The sequence below is a fragment of the Drosophila suzukii genome, chromosome X, assembly GCF_043229965.1.
Source record: "Drosophila suzukii chromosome X, CBGP_Dsuzu_IsoJpt1.0, whole genome shotgun sequence".
NCBI lineage: Eukaryota > Metazoa > Arthropoda > Insecta > Diptera > Drosophilidae > Drosophila > Drosophila suzukii.
In genome coordinates this window covers 12,507,466-12,525,714 of record NC_092084.1, presented here as the reverse complement: position 1 = coordinate 12,525,714, position 18,249 = coordinate 12,507,466, and the positions used below count along the sequence as shown (strand labels likewise).

The window sequence follows — 18,249 nt, the reverse complement described above, 5'->3', positions numbered from 1 at the left end:
CTTTTTCAAAAGCGTATATACGGATTACTGTATTTAAATAAGTCAAACTCCCTAACAGGAACTCCCCAAAACCATAAAAATATCATTATTTGGTTTGATAAACTACAAGTATTTTGTTTATGAAGGCAGATTTTTACATGGAGTTTAATGGGTTTACAAGAATTTCAATTGAATTTATTTACTTTATACAAAAGTCTTCATATATAACTATGGCAAACTGTACAGATGAGATTATACTGTAGTTCGGTTCCCGTCTCCGCCAAGTTTTTGAACGATCTGAATAAAAAAGAAGAGGTTTAAATGTTAGAAATAACTTTTTTTAAATTCAAAAATTACAGAAGATGGTAAACCCAGTGAAAACGAGTTCTTTTTAAAGCGATATATCGATAGCAGCTAAATTCGAGAACCGATTTCGCCAACACAACCATATGTGAATCGATAGCATAGTGCGATAAGTCCCAGGCTCATCCCTAGCAATATAACCATACCTAAAATAAAAAGGCTGGAAGAATATCTCTTTCCTGACTTCTAATTTTACGTAAACCATGGCGAGCTATATTGCAAGGAAGGGACCCGCCGTTCTCTGTGAGTATTTGCTCCAAAAGAATGGGCTGACATGCTCTAAATACTCTAAAACCCGTTGACGCAGTGCCTCGGATAGTGTGATTACGTAAATATAATACGCCAATTTTTTTCCCCACAGCTAATCTCGGCAGATGGGCCTACAACCTGTCCGGATTCAACCAATACGGTAGGATAAATAAATAGATAAAAGATTTCTAGCCGCTCACTGTGGAACTACTGCATTTTACAGGATTGCATCGGGATGATTGTCTGTATGAGAACGAGGACGTTAAGGAGGCCGTGCGCCGACTGCCCCGAAAGCTCTACGATGAGCGCAACTACCGCATCATGAGGGCCCTCCACCTGTCCATGACCAAGACGATCCTGCCCAAGGAGCAGTGGACCAAGTACGAGGAGGACGTCAAGTATCTGGAGCCGTATCTCAAGGAGGTCGTTAAGGAGCGCGAGGAGCGTGAGGACTGGGAAAAGATCCACTAAACTCTCCGCTAAATCCCTCTTCTTTGGACTTGTAAATGTTGAAATACATAGCTTAGATAAATACCAAACTTGGCTATGAAATCGAGACTCTGCGTGGTCGTTTGGGAATGTGGACCCCATCAGTTTATTGAATGGGTTTTTTTTTCGCGTTCAAGCGAGATAATCTCGAAAAATTATTATGAGTTAGATGTATGACGATGGGTTACTTATGCACATGCTTCTTATATGAGGCTCCATGCTACGGCTCCCTTACCTTTTGCATAAATGGTAAATTTAACAGCGATCCCAAGACAGGCACGCGTCCCAGGAAATTAATGGCCACGGGGAAGAAGCCGCTGCAAAGATAGAAAATAAACCATTAGGAGATCTTATAGGTTAAATGTTAGATTTAAAACTAAAAGCAAATCATTCGGGGAAAACCTTTTCCTTGGGAGTACACACTTCCCGCCTCAAACTTTTATGTAGATTAGAATTAATCATTTAAGCTCATAAAAAATAGGTGCAGGTTGGCTTGATGTCTCATGGAGAAGGTAAGGGCTTGCCAAAATAAAAAGGTTGTCTTTTTTGTAAATTTGATGTAGAGTTATTGTCATGGCATTATTTTTAGTTTATTTTAAAGTAAAGCCGAGTGAGCAAGTTAACTTCTGTTGGCCTCAAAAGCACATTGTAGGCAAAAAGAGCGAGATGTCTGCTAATAGAGCGGAAATAAGTTTAGACAATTTTACATGGTTATATTAAGGTGATAACTGGATGAGTTTAAAGTTAGTGAGGGCAGTAAAAGCGTGGTCTAAATGTTAAAAAGTCATCTTATAGAAGACCGTTGGACAATACTCACAAGGTAGACTTTACGACTATTTAAAGGTCTAGTAAGTATCATAGAAAAACCCTTGTCATAAGGTGAAATAGCGAAAATTGGAATAAGTTCCGGCGGTACAAGACCGCGCAAATGTGGACTATGACCGGTTAATCCGGATCAACTGGCCATGGTCATCCTACAAAGACTACCAAGACCAAGGGAATACCATACGAACCTGAACAGTGCGAAAAATCCATAGGATTCAATGATCATCCCGATGATGGGGAATCCCAGCAGGACGATGACGATGCCCCCGAAGAAGGCGGTGGTGCCTTTGACTTTGTGGCGTTGGAAGAAAAAGCGCAGGGTGCGCTCCACACCGATCACACAGCCGAGGCCCGATATGAATAGAATCTGCGGGAATAGGACAGTTGCTATAATTACAGTCAGCTGGCAGGGATGGTATTATTAGTTATTATTACATTGCCTATGGCGAGCAAGCCTTTATCGAACAGCAGCAGCATGCCGAGGAACAGAAACGAGATGCCAAAACCAGCCAAGCCGATGCCAATTTCTGCGGGAAGATTTCGTTGAGCCAGTGCTTTGGTATTGCCCGCATCATTGGTTACTCACTCTGCAGATCTGTTATCTCGATCATGATGTGTGCGGTTCTGTCTTAAACTGTGGTCGAATCGAATAAAAAAAAATCCACGTAAACACCAATTCAATTTCAAAGCACGAACAGCTGATTTCCACTTTCATTCAAAGTTTTAGTGCTAGCGAATGTAAACAATGTTCGCAGGGTTGCAGGCCATACAGTGTTGTAAAGCGGGCAATGTACTAATATATTAAAAACGTATATTTATAGTTAATAATAGTTAAATATAAGTACTCTTCCCTAAAAACAAAATTACTTGCACATTAAAAACAAGAAATGGCAGATGGCCTACGTGATTGTTCCATTTCCATGCATTCCACCACCCACCTATCGATAACGATAGCCCTTGCGATATTCACATATACCAGACCCAGTCCACGCACATCCCTAACTTATTTTCACACGCCATTTTACAATAAAATTTGTGACGATCTGACGCTATATCATTCGGGACATTTTGTGCGCAGCGAGTAATTGAAACTCCTGCATTTCTATCGATCGAAAAGAGTCTGTTCGCAGCGTTTATTTGTCATGGAACGTAAGTAGAAGAGCTATAAATGCCTAAAATTGTAGTATCATCGTGCAGAACACTGAACACTGAAACACCGAAATATGTGCACTCTAGGTGGCGGTTATGGTGGTGGTGCCGGACAGGGATATAATAATTTCGCTGTCCCCCCACCAAACTACCAACAAATGCCAAATAAAACGGGTAACTACAACGAGCCACCTCCGAACTACGGCAAACAAGGCGGCGGTGGTAAGGCGTGCAAATAACTATCGACATACCGAACGCAACTCCAATATCGACACATTTATGTTTAAGGTTATGATTCCGGTCATCGTGGTTCCGGCGGCGGCGGCGGCGGAGGCGGTGGAGGTGGAGGCGGCGGCGGCTCATGGAACGACCGAGGAGGCAATTCCTACGGGTATGTTATTCACTTTTATCCATTAATTCGGTACAGTGTTATACTGAGGGATTCAGAGATCACGGTTAGCGTTCCACGGAGGTTAAGAGTTTATAAGAAGTGTACGAATCTAAAAAAAAAAACATTTATGAATCAATTCAGCATAATCGACGAAAAAGCCGAGCCAATTTCTCAAAAACATAAAGATAACCCGCTAAAACAAAGGAAATGCATTCGTTGCACCACCCTGCATCAAAGTGTGAAATGGCTTTTTGCAATTCCAGCGAAATTCTTCGTTCTGACTGGTGGAAAACTCTTAAAATAGAAATTAACATCTCTTCAGCTGTTTTTGAAAAAGAATAACAGAAGTCTCTAATTTGGTCGTCTTATTATTTACACGGCATGACTGTATTTTTCATGTATGTATGTTTTTTCTTTGAAATCTGACTTAAAACATTAGAAACTGGTATTATAAAATGGTTTTGACAATGCACATCTATGAAATGGTAAATAAGTCGCCTTGGGTATCAAAAAGGCGCCTCAACGAAGAAATAATTGAATGGTTTGACAGCCATTGAATATTGTGACGGTCGTCTTATGAAATCTATAATGAATTCAATGATTCTTGCATGGAGAATCGCGCCCATTACATTATTATCATTTTTCTTATACAATAAATAATAAAAAACAAATTATTATCCACCCCTGCGTAAACATTCTCAAAATGACACACTACAAGCATCAATATATACAAAAAAAAAAAATGTGGGTCAAGAAATTATGAAAATAAGAACGAGAACAAACATAAGACTGAGTGTATACAATGATATAACGATATAATTATTATAAAACGGTCATAAAAACGAAGAAATCTCCAAAACTTCAGCTAAACTTACAATTGGTCATATTAGAGCTCGAGTAAAAACAAGAAATATAATTTCAAATGATATAAAATAAATACAAAATATGCATTTTGGAGTGATTGGTATGATTCTGATTCTTTCTAATCATATTCAAGGTATTTACGTTATTATACTTAAATTCATACTGATTCTAAGATAGTAGATAATTAAGAGAAGGTAAACATGTTGAGTATAAGGTAGAGCTTTATACCTCTAATAAATTTAGTTCTAAGCTTTGTTTTTTAGTATTCCCCTTGAGATTTGTTTGTTTTTTATTTTTAATAGTATTAAGTTGAAACGTGATTTTATCCAATAGTCTTCTTAACTTTAAGATGAATTAATGTTTTTTTTAAAACCTTTTTTTTTTTAATAGATAAGCAGGTTTGATTATTAACGATGGTATTCGGGTATAAGGAACTTCCGGGACTTATCGATAAGGAACGAACATCTTCTGTCCCTTTCATTTCCGAGTCCCATTTATTTGGAAAAATCAGTTTATCAATAGTAAACTAGAAACGTTTAGAATAGAGATTTAAGACCAAATATGTATGCGTAGATTACAGTGTTCTCCCTGGCAGTTTGATCAGTGATTGCCGCCCTTGATTCTGGATATTGAGATGGAAAATGACAATGGATATCCGCTGTTTTACCGTCGTCACTGACCGAACTGTGCCGGGTGCTCTCTAGATGGTATTAGATACCATATGGTCGAACAAGCAATATGTATTACAAGGGATCCTAGGCGTATACCTCACCATACTGCATTAAAACCAAAATCAAAGCATTAAATAAGTTATTCAATATCCTCTTTTAGAAATGGAGGCGCCAGCAAGGACAGCTACAACAAAGGTAAAAATAATGCAAATAATTGCAATCATATCGAGTAATGTATACCAATATTTTTCTACATATTGAACTTGAACCTAAAATCGAAATGAAAAAAAAAAATCAAATGCAACCCAACCGATCAGATCCTGAAACAATATCTAATTTTAAATCAACAAATTGAGAGAGAGAGAGGTTTTGAAAAAATCATAGAAAGAGTAAACAAAAATGTTCCCCACCTGGCGGCATTCTTTGTGGGGTCTTTACCCATTATAATTCATAATCCCCGTCGAAAAAGTGTATTTAGTGTGCTTCAAACTCGTTGATCTTAGTTTGATCAACTATGGTTAACGACCGACTTGGTCTGCTAGGGGTTATTTAATATTAAATTCCTGTGAAATGTTGAGTGTACGTCCAGTTTAAAGCGTTATTACGAACTAAGGGTTCTCGTAAGGTGCATCGGTCGGGCTTACTCCTGACAATTCGGGGTCACCTGTTTGTGTTTGATGTACCACCACCAGTTAGTCTGGCTTTGAAAGCTCGAAACTCGAAACCTCCCATTCAAAGTGTCCCCCTTGTCTCTCCCCGAGTCGTCCACCCCCACCCCAAAGGTTTTCGAATACATCTCGAAATTCTGGTTTCCCAAAAACAAGTACTATCCTGGTTAAACATATATTACGGAACAGCCAAGGTATAGGATTCGATATAATACACATATGGGCGTGTACTTCGACCTTCTTCACCTTCGTTGCGTTTTTTGGTGGTTGAAATCGAGGGGAAAAATTCTAAAAGAAATAAAAAAAAAGAAAATAAAGAATATAAAAAATAAATAGCAGTTCCATTCTAAGCAATTACCTGCTTTGTCAGCCCGGTCTAATAGCCCATTCACCTTTGTAGGACCCGGCGGATACTCGGGCGGCGGTGGAGGAGGAGGAAGCGGTGGCTCCAGCAGCGGCGACATGATCACCCAGGAGGATACTATCTTTGTCTCCGGCATGGATCCATCTACCACAGAGCAGGATATTGAGACTCACTTTGGAGCCATTGGCATTATCAAGGTAAGTTGTGGTCCCGTAGATATACTTTAACCTTTTAACCCTTCTCCTTTCTCCATTGCACTTAACAGAAGGATAAGCGTACCATGAAGCCAAAGATTTGGCTGTACAAGAACAAGGAGACCGGCGCCTCCAAGGGAGAGGCCACTGTCACCTACGACGACACCAATGCGGCGCAATCGGCCATCGAATGGTTCGATGGGCGAGATTTCAATGGAAATGCGATCAAGGTTTCGCTGGCCCAGCGCCAGAACAACTGGAACAAGGGCGGCGGCGGAGGTCGCGGTGGATTCGGCGGACGTCGAGGTGGAGGAGGCGGCGGCGGCGGTGGCGGCGGCGGAGGAGGAGGAGGCGGCGGTGGCGGCCGCTTCGATCGCGGAGGCGGTGGTGGCGGCAACGGAGGCGGCGGCGGCGGACGCTTCGACCGCGGAGGTGGCGGAGGAGGCGGCGGCGGAGCTGGCGGTGGTGGCAATGTGCAACCACGTGACGGCGACTGGAAGTGCAACAGCTGCAATAACACCAACTTCGCCTGGCGCAATGAGTGCAATCGGTAAGTCGAACTAGGATTTTAACATTTGAGTTCTCATCTACTTAAATACTGTTGTATTACAAAAAACAGCTACTCTTTAATTCAAAATACCATAGTTTGTTGTATTATTTATGATTATACAATAAGTTAAACAAAACAAGCTTGCAACTCTGTATAAAGTCGAGACCAAGACTCAAAGAAAATCCTTTTTAATTCATTATACCATTACTTATGATGGGGAAACTATTTAAACATAGATTGAACTGTACCAAACGGTTTTATAACAATGCGGGTCGAGACCCACGAGACTCAAAAGAAATTCTTGGAAACCATTGATAAGGAATTTTATTGAGTCTCTGGGGAACTAACATATTAACAATCTCTAGTTGATTCCGGTTGTAATCTGAATTTTTGTTGTTTTTAGCTGCAAGACACCCAAAGGCGACGATGAGGGTTCCAGCGGCGGTGGTGGTGGAGGTGGCTACGGCGGTGGCGGCGGCGGCGGAGGCTACGATCGTGGAGATCGCGGATCCGGCGGCGGCGGCGGTGGATACCAGAACCGAGATCGCGGTGGCAACTCGCAAGGAGGCGGCGGCGGCGGTGGCTACTCGCGCTTCAATGACAACGGAGGAGGAGGCGGCGGCGGCGGAGGACGTGGTGGCGGCCGGGGAGGAGGCGGCGGCAACCGCCGCGACGGCGGTGGACCCATGAGGAACGACGGAGGCATGCGCTCCAGACCATACTAAGCGCGCTGTATAGCATGGCACCTATTTTTTCACATTTACGTATTAATTGTAGCGAGTACTCTTTTAAATGTACTTTTAAATTTACCAGTCAGAGCTAATTATAAATACCAGCACACATCTTCATTTTAACCGACTTCTAGACAACACGGACCCGGTTAGAGCTCGATTTGACTGAACTTATATTATGTAATCTAATTTAACGATTGTAATTGTAACATGGTACATACGAATAAAATATATATATATATAACTCATATATATATATATACATTAAATCGAAAAAGAGATCTAAATACTATTATTAATGGGTGTGGGACTCGGAGTCGAGAGATTTCATACATTCTCTTTATTTTGTTTCAGATATCAAATAAAATAAATTTCCAGGACGGACAGACATGTCTAGATCGACTCGACTAGTGATCCTAATCAAGAATATGTATACTTTATAGGATCGGAAAAGCCTATTACACATTTTCCGACGTATCTAATATACCCTTTTACTCTAAGAGTATCGGCTGTAATTAAAGGTAATATGCAGAAATGTTCTTTGAGTAATAATCTATGTTGCGTGTACATTTTATCATCGTACCTTTAATATACAGAGGTTGGAGTCTGATAGCTTTACTGGAAGCCATACGGCACTTGAAAACTTAAAAAGCGTTTATCTCGAAATGCTAGTTTTATTGAGATATGTCACTGTTCTAGTAAGTGAGCGACATGTTTATTATCAACAATAGTCGACAGAACCCCTTAAAAACATCATTAATTTTCTTGAAGAACATGTGAGGAATTCAACATGGCAAGTCAATCGTTGAATGCCAAAATGATTCATCCATCAACTGTTTTTTGGAATAATAAAGGTCAATAAAGTCCAGACTTTTTATTTTTAGATTTACGTTAAACACAATCGAAGTTTTGCCTTTCTGCTTGCGTTTTGACTGGATGAAAGGCTGATTATTACATTTTTTATATTGTTTTCTTTTATTTTAAATGTACATAATTATATTACAGTTCATCTTTTTCTAGCAGGGTGTAGCGATGCTTGGAGGGGCCAAGTTCCTTGAATTTTGACTCTGGAGGGGAAGTACCTTTGCCGGTTTGTGGGTCAGGTTCTATATCATTTGAGGGATCCGGCCCGTAATGAAACTCCCTAGAAGGTAATCAAAAAACTGTTAGAACTTTCTTTTATATAGAATTGCATCCAGTTTTAGTTACCTGTGCAGCTTGCCGCTGTAGAGATCCTGAAGGAACTGCTTTAGCTTTCCTGGGGAGTACATGTCGCTGAAGTGGGGGAACAGATACATGTGCTTGAACGAGTCGATGGCAATCAGCGGCAAGTCATCCTCGGATTTCCCTAGATGGTGCAGAGGATGCGCAAATCGTTTGCCATCAGCGGTCAAAAAGTTGACGTTCTCTGTGGGGTTTTAAAAATATATATTAAAAGGTTACATCTAAACCAGTAGATTTCAAACATCTTACGTTTCTCATCCAGCAATTGTCGCTCAATGATCGACTTGTAATCCTTGATCGAGTTATGATCGTCTGGGCGATGGAAGAGGATAAGGAACGGCAGTCCCTCCTCCGTAAGTTCCTCTGCATTCTCAAAGGTAATTTCTCGTACCAGTGGCACACACTTCTCCTGGATCCAAATTTTAAGTTCATCGAAATTTTGCAGTGTTCCAGTGTAGGTCTCATCGTTTTCATGAGACAGAGCCACATCGGGTCTAAATACTATGATGGGTGTGCCTGAAACAAATGTAATGTTAATATTAGTACAGGAAGGAAGCATTAAATAAGCTGATTTTTACCAGGAGGATGCATGGCCTGGGCGGCATCACCGAAGCCCACGTGGAACTGGCAGTCCTCCTTTAGATTCGTAGCCACCTTGCGGAAAACATCGTATTCGGGCTGGTCCCTACGATCAAAATAGCCCAAGATGAGGCGCTTCTTGGAGTCTAGATTCTCCAGATCCTTCAGGGACTTGAACTCCTGGATAGGATCCTCCAGCTGCTTCTTGACGAACTCGAGGAAGGCATCTGCCGAACGCTGGCCTCGGTACTCCCGTTTGCTGAGCTGCCCATTGCGGACTATTTTCAAAGTCGGATACTTGTTTATGTGGAAGCGGGATGCGATGGCCGTCTCCTTGTCGCAATCCACCTTTCCTAGCACCACCTTACCAGCCTCTGGGAACTCTTCTTTAATCTGCAAAAGAGAGATAAATGATTGTCGTGTGTTTAATAATTTTAAAGATGGGTAAATATATCACTACCGATCCATATGGTCTACTCACCTTATCTGCAGCTTCAGCGAATATAGGTGCTAAAATATTACTAAACCGACACCACTCCGCATAAAAATTAAGGAAAACCAATTCATTAGACGCTGGAAGAAACAAGGCGTGTTTAATGTTATCAGCACCAAATTGTGTATGAAATGGTATGTGTATTCCCAGAGTGGCAAACTAAAAGCAATTGTGTTCATAACAATAAATATAAAGTGAATATTTTAAATTTTCTAAAAATAATAATATTATTTTTATACATTTTGTAAATAAAATATGAATATTTTTATTATAAAAAAATTAATAAAAAGAAAAAGTTCTAAGATGTGGTTAATTATAGTGTAGTACCACTGTAAAATCTAGTACCTAGAAAACCGTAACAAGATCGGAAATCGAATTTGTGTAAAACGAAAGATAATAGCGGAAAGACTAGAAGTCATAAAAAACTAGAAATAAACCCAAAAGAAATCGAACATGGGATAATTAAAACTTTTTATTTGCTTAAGATATCCCTAATATGTAGAAACTGAAAGCCAAACTTGGGATCTAAAATGAACCGCTCTCTGATGGCTGATATTTTGGCGGAACGACGGAACTCAGACCAAAATGGATGATAAACCCTTATAATCTCTAAAGTTTATTCAGCAACACTTCCTCAGAAGATCCGTAAAATACGTCTAAAACGCAATTTACCACGTTGGCAGTGCCGAATTGGACGAGCCACTGACTTTGTTTAGTGACACGTCAATGGGGTAAGTGGCTTAATTGACTTGGGATGTGGGATTGTTGGGATGGGTTTGGTGCGTTCATAACGGATTGGTCTCTCACCTAGGGTCATATCGATATTATCACTGGTCATGGGCACTGCCCCGGCGGATTCTGCCGGCTGTATGTGCTGGAGGAGCTGTATAATCTGGAATTTCAATAAGGACAACAGTTCCGGTTAGTTGAGAAGAAATGCGATGGGAGAGGTGCCAAAGATGGAGGCAAAAAGCCGGCCTCTGTGACATTTTCAAGGAAAAAATAAACATGCCCCGCTGATTCAGCGGGGGATTCGCAATCATCCCAGCCGGAACCAGAAACAGAAAACAGAAACACAACCAGACAGAACAGAACACGTCGACTCACCGCAACTAGGGCCGCACAGGGCCCAAGCTTTCCGATTCCGATTCTCGCTCCAACCATCATCATTCTGGTCCAATTGTGATGGGCGGTGTATTGTGGGCAGAGTGGAGTGGGTGTGGATTTGCGTGCACCGGCGGAAAGTCCAAGCGATCGGTTTAATTTCAGTTACACATCAGCTGGAATGGAATGCAAACGTACGCACAATAAAAAAGTTTTAACAATTTCGTTGATTTTATCGGCTGGCCAGTGTTGGTTAGTATCGCAAAGCACACTGCTGCATTTTATCGTTTCGGTGTGCTGTGCCTTAATCGATAGTGGTTTAGTCACATCACATGACCGACCCCCCATCGCTAACGATACAAATATCGAATCGAGCCGAAGCGATAAACCATTTCCAATGGAAATGAAACAAAAAGTGTCTAAATGAATACATATGCACACATATGTATGTGCAACAACATTTGCAAATCTTTGTTTATAATAGCTGACGCTTATGGATTTTATGGTGGTAAATAGAGCGAGAAAAGCTAGAAGCCAAGCGCGTTTTCAATTCGGCAATTAGTTTTCGGGCTAAATACACCCCCGCAAAAGCTGCTAACCGATCGTTTTGTGGACATCAAAACCCCAAAAAAAAAAAATATAACCAAATGTGTGTGCATACATATGTAACGATTGTAATGTGTTATTGTTGCTCATCGGAATATCGGAATACATACATATGAATTCATATGAATTTATGCAAACATACACATGCGTAAATGTTTAATTACTTTGTTTATGACAACATGCACACAGCCATTAGAATCTGTTGAGTTTGAGTACGACGATAATGGGCCATTTTTTCGCTTATTGGTTATGGAATTGTGATAATCTAGTCTAGTGCTATATATATACATATATATCAATGTGTGTAATGTAATGTAGTGACATATGTACGTGCATACTATGTATTGCGCACCTTGTGGAACTGCAACTGTGTGTGCAGCTCTCACATAAATACATACATACATGCACATAGTGTTTATATGCAGTGCATTATCTATATTGCCACCACGACACTCAAACATTAACTTCGATTTGTTCTAAAAGTGTTCAAATTGTGCTGGAATAATCATGCCCGCTGGAATTATCAATTTATTTGGCTTTGTTTTGACCATCTAATACTTAATAATGCACATGTTTATTTATTTATGAGACCTACTACTATACCATACTAGTAAAAACTTTGCATCGCATCGAACCCAAAACCAATAACATCCATATTAACGCCATATACTCTATGCATACACACATACATACATAATTACGTATTCGGAGATGGTGGAAGGTGGATATATGATATATCCCACCTATGGGCGATAACCGGATTTCCAATGACACTCGATTCGATTCGATTCGATTCGCCTTGCCCAAATATATATAAATATATGTATATATATGTAAGCAAATAAGTAATTTCGAAAACTTTACATGCCAAGTATTCTTCTAGCCGATTCACACAATGTCCGATGGATCACCGCCTCCATCGATTTGCTTTATCCGTGCCGCCGAATCGTATCCAAAATCACAAATGGAGAAGGAAGACTCCCAGCTGTGTGTCCCATTTCAAGAGTGTAGGATACTATCTAACATATATGATATATCCCTCTATTAATCTATAATTTATACTATATATCCCCTTAGTGGCCGGCGAATCGATTAAGTACCTGGGCCGCACTGACGATGGCGTCCTTGCCCTGTCCAACTACCGGATATTTCTCTCCAAGAAGTCAACCGCCTACGAGACCTACGTACCCCTGGGCCTAATCGAATCCGTTCAGGTGCGGGATCTGTTCCAGCTGATCGTAAACTGCAAGGACGCCAGCACAGTGCGCTGCTCCTTTCCGTCGGCAGAGCAGTGTGCCGACTGGCAGCGCCGGATCCACCTGCTCATCGGAGTGCCCGAGGCCCTGGAGACACTCTTCGCCTTTCCCTTCTATTCCTGGACCTGCGATGTGATCGGAAGCGGAACAGGAAACGGAAATGGCAGCACCACGGCCAATGGAAATGGCCTGGTGACCAAGGATCGCTTTTCAGCGCTACACAATGGCTCGGCCAAGCCGATAGCCCCACATCACAGTGCCGCGGCGGCCAATCCTCTGGCTATTGATCCCGCCAGCGAGAGCATCGCCTCCGCCATGAGCAACCGCCTGCAGCGATCCGTGCGCTATGAGAGCGACTTCAAGAACGAGGTGGCCCGCCTGGGATTCGACCTGAAGAGCTCGTGGCGCATCTCCACGGCCAATGCCGACTTCAAGCTCTGCCCCTCGTATCCACCCAAGTTGCTTGTGCCCTGCTGCATCACCGACGAGATGCTGCATAACGTGGCCAACTTCCGGGGATCACGCAGGCTGCCGGCCGTCGTCTGGCGGCATCAGAAGTCGGGCGCCATTTTGGCCCGATGCAGCCAGCCGGAGGTGGGTTGGCTGGGCTGGCGAAACACAAGGGATGAGCAGCTCCTGAAGGCACTGGCCGATGCCTGTGCCTTTGACCGCGGCGAGCACGCCAGGAATTCCACCTTCGCTAACACAAAGGCGCAACCAACAAAGGGCTCCAAGGAGACCAACGGCCAGTCGGGCTTGTCCGGCAAGAGTTCACCATCTCTGGATGATTCCTCGCACGAGGAACTCACGCTCGATGAAATAAAGGTAAGTTTATGGCTGTTTTTCGCTGTAAGCGGCAATTAAGCCTTTGTTCAGCTGGTCTGTATTACGATTCAAGTCCTATAAAGCGGTTATTTATAATATGATGATACTTCTGTACAAGGTTTTAGGTCTATACCTACTTTTTATATACCATTGTATATAATGAAATGAAAAATACTAAAATTAAGTTACGTATAGGCTACAAAACACTACAGAAATGATAAGCCATGCATTTAATTCAATAGAGATGGATTTAGAACTAATTATATTTTATTAAAATTTCAGAAAATCCTTATTGTGGATGCTCGCAGCTACACATCCGCGGTTACAAATCGCGCCAGAGGCGGTGGCTGTGAGTGCATAGAGTACTATCCTTGTGCAGAAATTGAGTTTATGAACCTGGGCAACATCCACGCCATCCGAAAGAGTTTCCATGCTGTCCGCCAGCTTTGCGCCTCATCTCCCGATGATCCAAAGTGAGTTAACCATGCAATCCAACTAGTATCTGTATTTAAACTAATACAACCTTAACGAATAATCCACAGCTGGTTCGGACAACTGGAGAAGACCATGTGGATGCAGCACCTTTCGGGTCTGCTGGGTGCCACGATGACTGTTGTGCACACAATCGAGAAGAATGGACGGCCCGTACTTGTGCACTGCTCAGATGGTTGGGATCGCACTCCGCAGATCGTGGCTACGGCACAACTCTGTCTGGATCCGTACTATAGGACTGTTGAAGTACGTTGCTATGTATTGAATACTATAGTTTATTAGTAGAAGTTTTCTTAGAAGTGACTTGCCTAGTTTAAACCATCATTTATAGATCATGTTCTGATTCTGAATTGATTTTCTTTCAGGGATTCCGTGTTCTAGTAGAGCGTGAATGGCTGAACTTTGGTCACAAGTTTGCCGATCGCTCTGGCAATGGTCCCAACTCCGACGAAGTCAACGAGCGATGCCCAGTTTTTCTGCAGTGGCTTGATCTGGTGCATCAAATACACAGACAGTATCCGTGCAGTTTTGAGTTCAGTATAAGCTATTTGGTAAGTGCTACTCTATAGTACCGCCTTTCCTATCCACTAACTTATATTGTTTATAAAGATCAAACTGGCGCAACATTCGTTGTCCTGTCTGTTCGGCACGTTCCTATGTAATTCGCTCAGAGAACGCATCGAGAATTCAGTTTTCGACCGAACGTTTTCAGTGTGGCCATTTTTAGCGGAAACTATGTATAGAAATCCTCTCTATAAGCATGAGACTGAAAAGGTAAGGATCTACTGTTGTATTAAAAACTAAAGCTAATGATATATTTTGGTATTTTAGGTTCTTTGGCCGGCGCACAGTGTGCGGTTTTTATATTTTTGGTCTGACGTATACCTTGGTAGTTTAGGCAACAAAAACGGAACTGATCTGCCATTACTAAGTAATGAAAGACAGACGGGACACAACGGTGAGTGTTTGAATATTCTTTTAAAAAAGCCAGACTAACTTTAGTTTGTTTCTGCAATATCTAGGCCTAATGGCGAAGACAAGATCTTCTGAAGACTTAACAACGAACGAATTGGGACAGAGCACCATTTCGAGGAGATCGAGTGATCCGAACCTCACAGTTGAATCCATGTGGGTCCCATTTATATTAATTAATGTATTATTTAATTACTTTCCTCTTTGCTAATTAGTGTTACAGACTGCTTCAATGCGAACAGCAACTCCATGTTTGACATAAGATCGGAAACCGACAATAGTGTTAGCGAAAATGTCCAAGAGAGTGTTAAAGACCCCAAAGAACTTGAGCTGGATGTGACAGATGCCATTGAATCGGGTCCCTGTGGTCCCCGTTCAAATCATCCCATTCCAGAGTTCCACAACGACCAAAGTACAGCTTCTAACCGTGATATATTGGAAGTAGAATCACAATCGCAAAGGCGAAGTTCCTTGGTGTCCACACAGCAACAGATCCCTGGATCCGGACGACCTGTCCACGTTCTGGATCACTCTGAAAATGGTAAGATCTAATGGTAGACCTAAGAATCCAAGGCAAGAACTAACTTTGTAACTCTTGGTTTTCAGATCAAAATCCAGTTCCTTCAATATCCGAAGACACCAGTGATATTTGTCGCGCTTTGTGGCATGGAGCCATCGAAACCAGCACTGATACCCTGATTCCTGCAGAGCCCGTACAAAAACCAGCCAACAGCGAAGAGAACAGCAGTAGAGATCGGGATCGAACGCCACCCATCGACCTGGCCGGTGGTGATGGAAAGCTGGAGTCGTCGACCACTGCTGCTGCTGCTGCTGCTGGCCAGAGCAGTAAAATCAGTCAGAGCTACAATAATTTGCCCAAGGTTCACATGAAACCGAATGCCGTGATATGCCCGCAGCGAGGGGACGCCTTTCCGCATCACCTGGACCTACAAGTGCCAAGAGAGAGTGCCGGAAATGCAGACCGTTGCCAGCTGGCGAAGTTGTCCAAAGACGCCAATGCGAATGCCAATGGATCCGATGGTTGTTACCACGCTGATGAAGGTCTTTTTATATCGCCCGATCTTCAGCGTTTCGTGGCCCAGTCGCCATTCGATGCACCCTCTGCGGGCGGTCGAATCCGTCGCAACACCTGCGGTTCGAGCAACAGTCGCGACTTAAAGTACGCAGCAGAAAACGGCAGGTGAGTTGTAGTATATGAGATTTGATGGACTTTCACTCACCTGAAAAATCTGTACTTCCAGCGCACACCAATTCCCTTCGTCGGGCATCATTTCGCTGCCGCCCACACCATTTCAGGAGCGGGCGCAGTTTACCATAAGCTGTCCAGATGGCCTAGCCCATGGACTCAGCGAACAAAACATAAGACTCCACCAGATCGTACAGGAACACAAGGTTAGCAGTACATAGCAGCATCCTTGAAGCTTATTTATAATATAATACAATATTTCAGCTACGAGAGGAAATGCTTCTGCGGGAAATACACAGCATGCGATTGGCTTTATTGGAGAAAGGTTGTCCCAGCTGCAATAGCATCGTTTCGACAAATATGGAACATGTAAATAATGATTTTAATATTCGTTCTCCCGTCATATATTCTTGAGAAGCGTGGTTAGTGTTAGATATAGCAAGCGTGTGCTAATAACCAGGGTATTTTGGATTTACTTAACGACTTTTGAGCATAATAGCGCACTTGTGTTAAACGAGGCCAAACTTGTAATCTAATCATATGTAATATTGTGTGCCTTAACTTGCAGTCGTCTAATCATTTAACTTTTCTTTAGGAAAATGGATCGGATATCGTTGAAAATGCTTCAACATGTTCCTGGGAAGCCGTCGAAGAACGTAGCGGTCCCCCATCGTTTGCCCCTTCCTCGATCCAAGAGAAAAAAGCCTCCAGTGTCCTCTGGGTACCAGATCATGCAGTTTCGCGTTGCTCTAGTTGTCAAACTGAGTTCTGGCTTGGACGAAGAAAACATCATTGTCGGTGCGCATCCAACATTTGAAACCATACTCTTTACTCTTTAAAGACATTCAATATTCGTTTGATTTTTAACTTCAGTTGAATATTAACAAGTTGTAATATTTTAGAGCCCGTATAGTCAGTAAATTAGTAAACTATCGTATTGATTACTTTGCAATTCTATGTTTTTTATATACCTAATATAAAACTTTAGTTGAAATCGTGATGTTATTTATTTGAGCGACTAGTTCGTCCATGACTATACTAACAGTGTATACTATGCTAATCAAGAATATATATAAAACAAATAACCGATATTTTGATACTTCAAGTTAAATAAACTGCTGTTTTTATATTTGTAAATTAGAGTTATAACCATAACCATGGTTCTCAATGAGGTTTATAGGGTTATATTTTTTCAACAACAAGATAATTAACAATATTTTAATAACATCATTTTTTTTATTTAATATACTTGCAGATCATGTGGAGAAATTTTTTGTGCTGACTGCTCGGAATTTTGGGCTCCTTTGCCAAACGAAAAGCTTTTTAATCCAGTTAGGCTATGCGGATCTTGCTACACGACCGTCACAACAAATGTCCAAGAGTACGGTGCCGTACCTCCAGAATCCCAGGTGAAGGACGAGGAGACGTCTTCAGCAAATTCCTAAGAGCTTTTCCCAATTAAACTAAGACTCCTCTGTTGTATCAATATGTACATATTATTACTCAAAAATATTTATTGCATATGTGTTAGCACCATAATAGCGAAAAATTCATCTGTGCGTTTATATAGAACACGAAATTATACAATTTTGTTAGAAATATATATGTGGATATATGGAAACAATTGTAAATTACAATACAATCTTTAAACAAAGCCAGTCTTCAAAAATGGGGTCAGTATAAAATCAAAGTTAAAAACACGGTCAGCTTGTGGATCAAAGAATGCAAAAATAAAAATGAAACTTAAGAAACTATTTAGTTTACAATTTAATGTAATATATAACATTTTATTTAATTTCAAATTTTATGTTTAAATCATTTCAAATTGCAGCTATTTGGGTATTCCGTAGTGTGAAAAGCTCAGATTGTGGTCATCAAAAAAAGAGGAATTTCTATCATATTTATCGCTGTCGATAGCAAAGTCGCATCAGAACTTCGTGGCATGCTATATAGAAATATTAGTTTGTATTCTTAATTTTCAGGCAATATTAAAGTTTACCTACA

The 18,249-nt window shown here is 41.5% G+C and overlaps 5 protein-coding genes across 9 annotated transcripts; 3 read left to right on the top strand and 2 right to left on the bottom strand.

Annotated features, from left to right (window-relative positions):
* Positions 1-85: 85 nt before the first annotated feature.
* Positions 86-2,650, bottom strand: LOC108006277 (vesicle transport protein GOT1B). The gene is made up of 5 exons (XM_017069733.4): positions 2,492-2,650; positions 2,341-2,432; positions 2,094-2,272; positions 1,316-1,397; positions 86-276 (listed from the first exon to the last, which is right to left on the bottom strand). Exons 1-5 carry the CDS (start codon positions 2,514-2,516, stop codon positions 232-234), a joined length of 423 nt encoding a protein of 140 aa, XP_016925222.1. The 5' UTR covers positions 2,517-2,650; the 3' UTR covers positions 86-231.
* UQCR-14 (Ubiquinol-cytochrome c reductase 14 kDa subunit) lies at positions 424-1,147 on the top strand. The gene is made up of 3 exons (XM_017069734.4): positions 424-585; positions 704-751; positions 815-1,147. The coding sequence occupies exons 1-3, from the start codon at positions 546-548 to the stop codon at positions 1,060-1,062; spliced, it is 336 nt and encodes a 111-aa protein (XP_016925223.1). The 5' UTR covers positions 424-545; the 3' UTR covers positions 1,063-1,147.
* Positions 2,651-2,894: 244 nt separating the features above from the next.
* On the top strand, positions 2,895-7,764 carry caz (FUS RNA binding protein cabeza). Of its 3 annotated transcripts, XM_036820467.3 has the most exons (7): positions 2,895-3,054; positions 3,142-3,276; positions 3,343-3,445; positions 5,141-5,175; positions 6,049-6,209; positions 6,278-6,756; positions 7,160-7,764. In XM_036820467.3, the coding sequence occupies exons 1-7, from the start codon at positions 3,048-3,050 to the stop codon at positions 7,479-7,481; spliced, it is 1,242 nt and encodes a 413-aa protein (XP_036676362.2). In that variant the 5' UTR covers positions 2,895-3,047; the 3' UTR covers positions 7,482-7,764. The 3 variants fall into 3 exon arrangements, with proteins under 3 accessions (XP_036676362.2, XP_065724169.2, XP_070853616.1); XM_065868097.2 differs by lacking the exon at positions 5,141-5,175; XM_070997515.1 differs by lacking the exons at positions 5,141-5,175; positions 7,160-7,764 and having other exon boundaries at positions 2,896-3,054; positions 6,278-6,502.
* A 671-nt stretch (positions 7,765-8,435) lies between these two features.
* ERp44 (Endoplasmic reticulum protein 44) lies at positions 8,436-11,136 on the bottom strand. The gene is made up of 7 exons (XM_036820272.3): positions 10,891-11,136; positions 10,591-10,675; positions 9,772-9,863; positions 9,290-9,683; positions 8,961-9,227; positions 8,697-8,895; positions 8,436-8,631 (listed from the first exon to the last, which is right to left on the bottom strand). The coding sequence occupies exons 1-7, from the start codon at positions 10,951-10,953 to the stop codon at positions 8,487-8,489; spliced, it is 1,245 nt and encodes a 414-aa protein (XP_036676167.1). The 5' UTR covers positions 10,954-11,136; the 3' UTR covers positions 8,436-8,486.
* Positions 11,137-11,240: 104 nt separating this feature from the next.
* On the top strand, positions 11,241-17,999 carry LOC108006310 (phosphatidylinositol-3,5-bisphosphate 3-phosphatase MTMR4). 3 transcript variants are annotated; one of them, XM_017069805.4, is made up of 15 exons: positions 11,241-11,395; positions 12,377-12,500; positions 12,571-13,574; positions 13,857-14,047; positions 14,117-14,312; positions 14,432-14,617; positions 14,676-14,840; positions 14,898-15,024; positions 15,089-15,194; positions 15,254-15,579; positions 15,645-16,239; positions 16,301-16,451; positions 16,510-16,614; positions 16,841-17,043; positions 17,501-17,999. In XM_017069805.4, the coding sequence occupies exons 1-15, from the start codon at positions 11,381-11,383 to the stop codon at positions 17,688-17,690; spliced, it is 3,684 nt and encodes a 1,227-aa protein (XP_016925294.2). In that variant the 5' UTR covers positions 11,241-11,380; the 3' UTR covers positions 17,691-17,999. The 3 variants fall into 3 exon arrangements, with proteins under 3 accessions (XP_016925294.2, XP_016925296.2, XP_016925297.2); XM_017069807.4 differs by lacking the exon at positions 11,241-11,395 and adding an exon at positions 11,408-11,536; XM_017069808.4 differs by lacking the exons at positions 11,241-11,395; positions 16,841-17,043.
* The last annotated feature ends 250 nt before the right edge of the window (positions 18,000-18,249 follow it).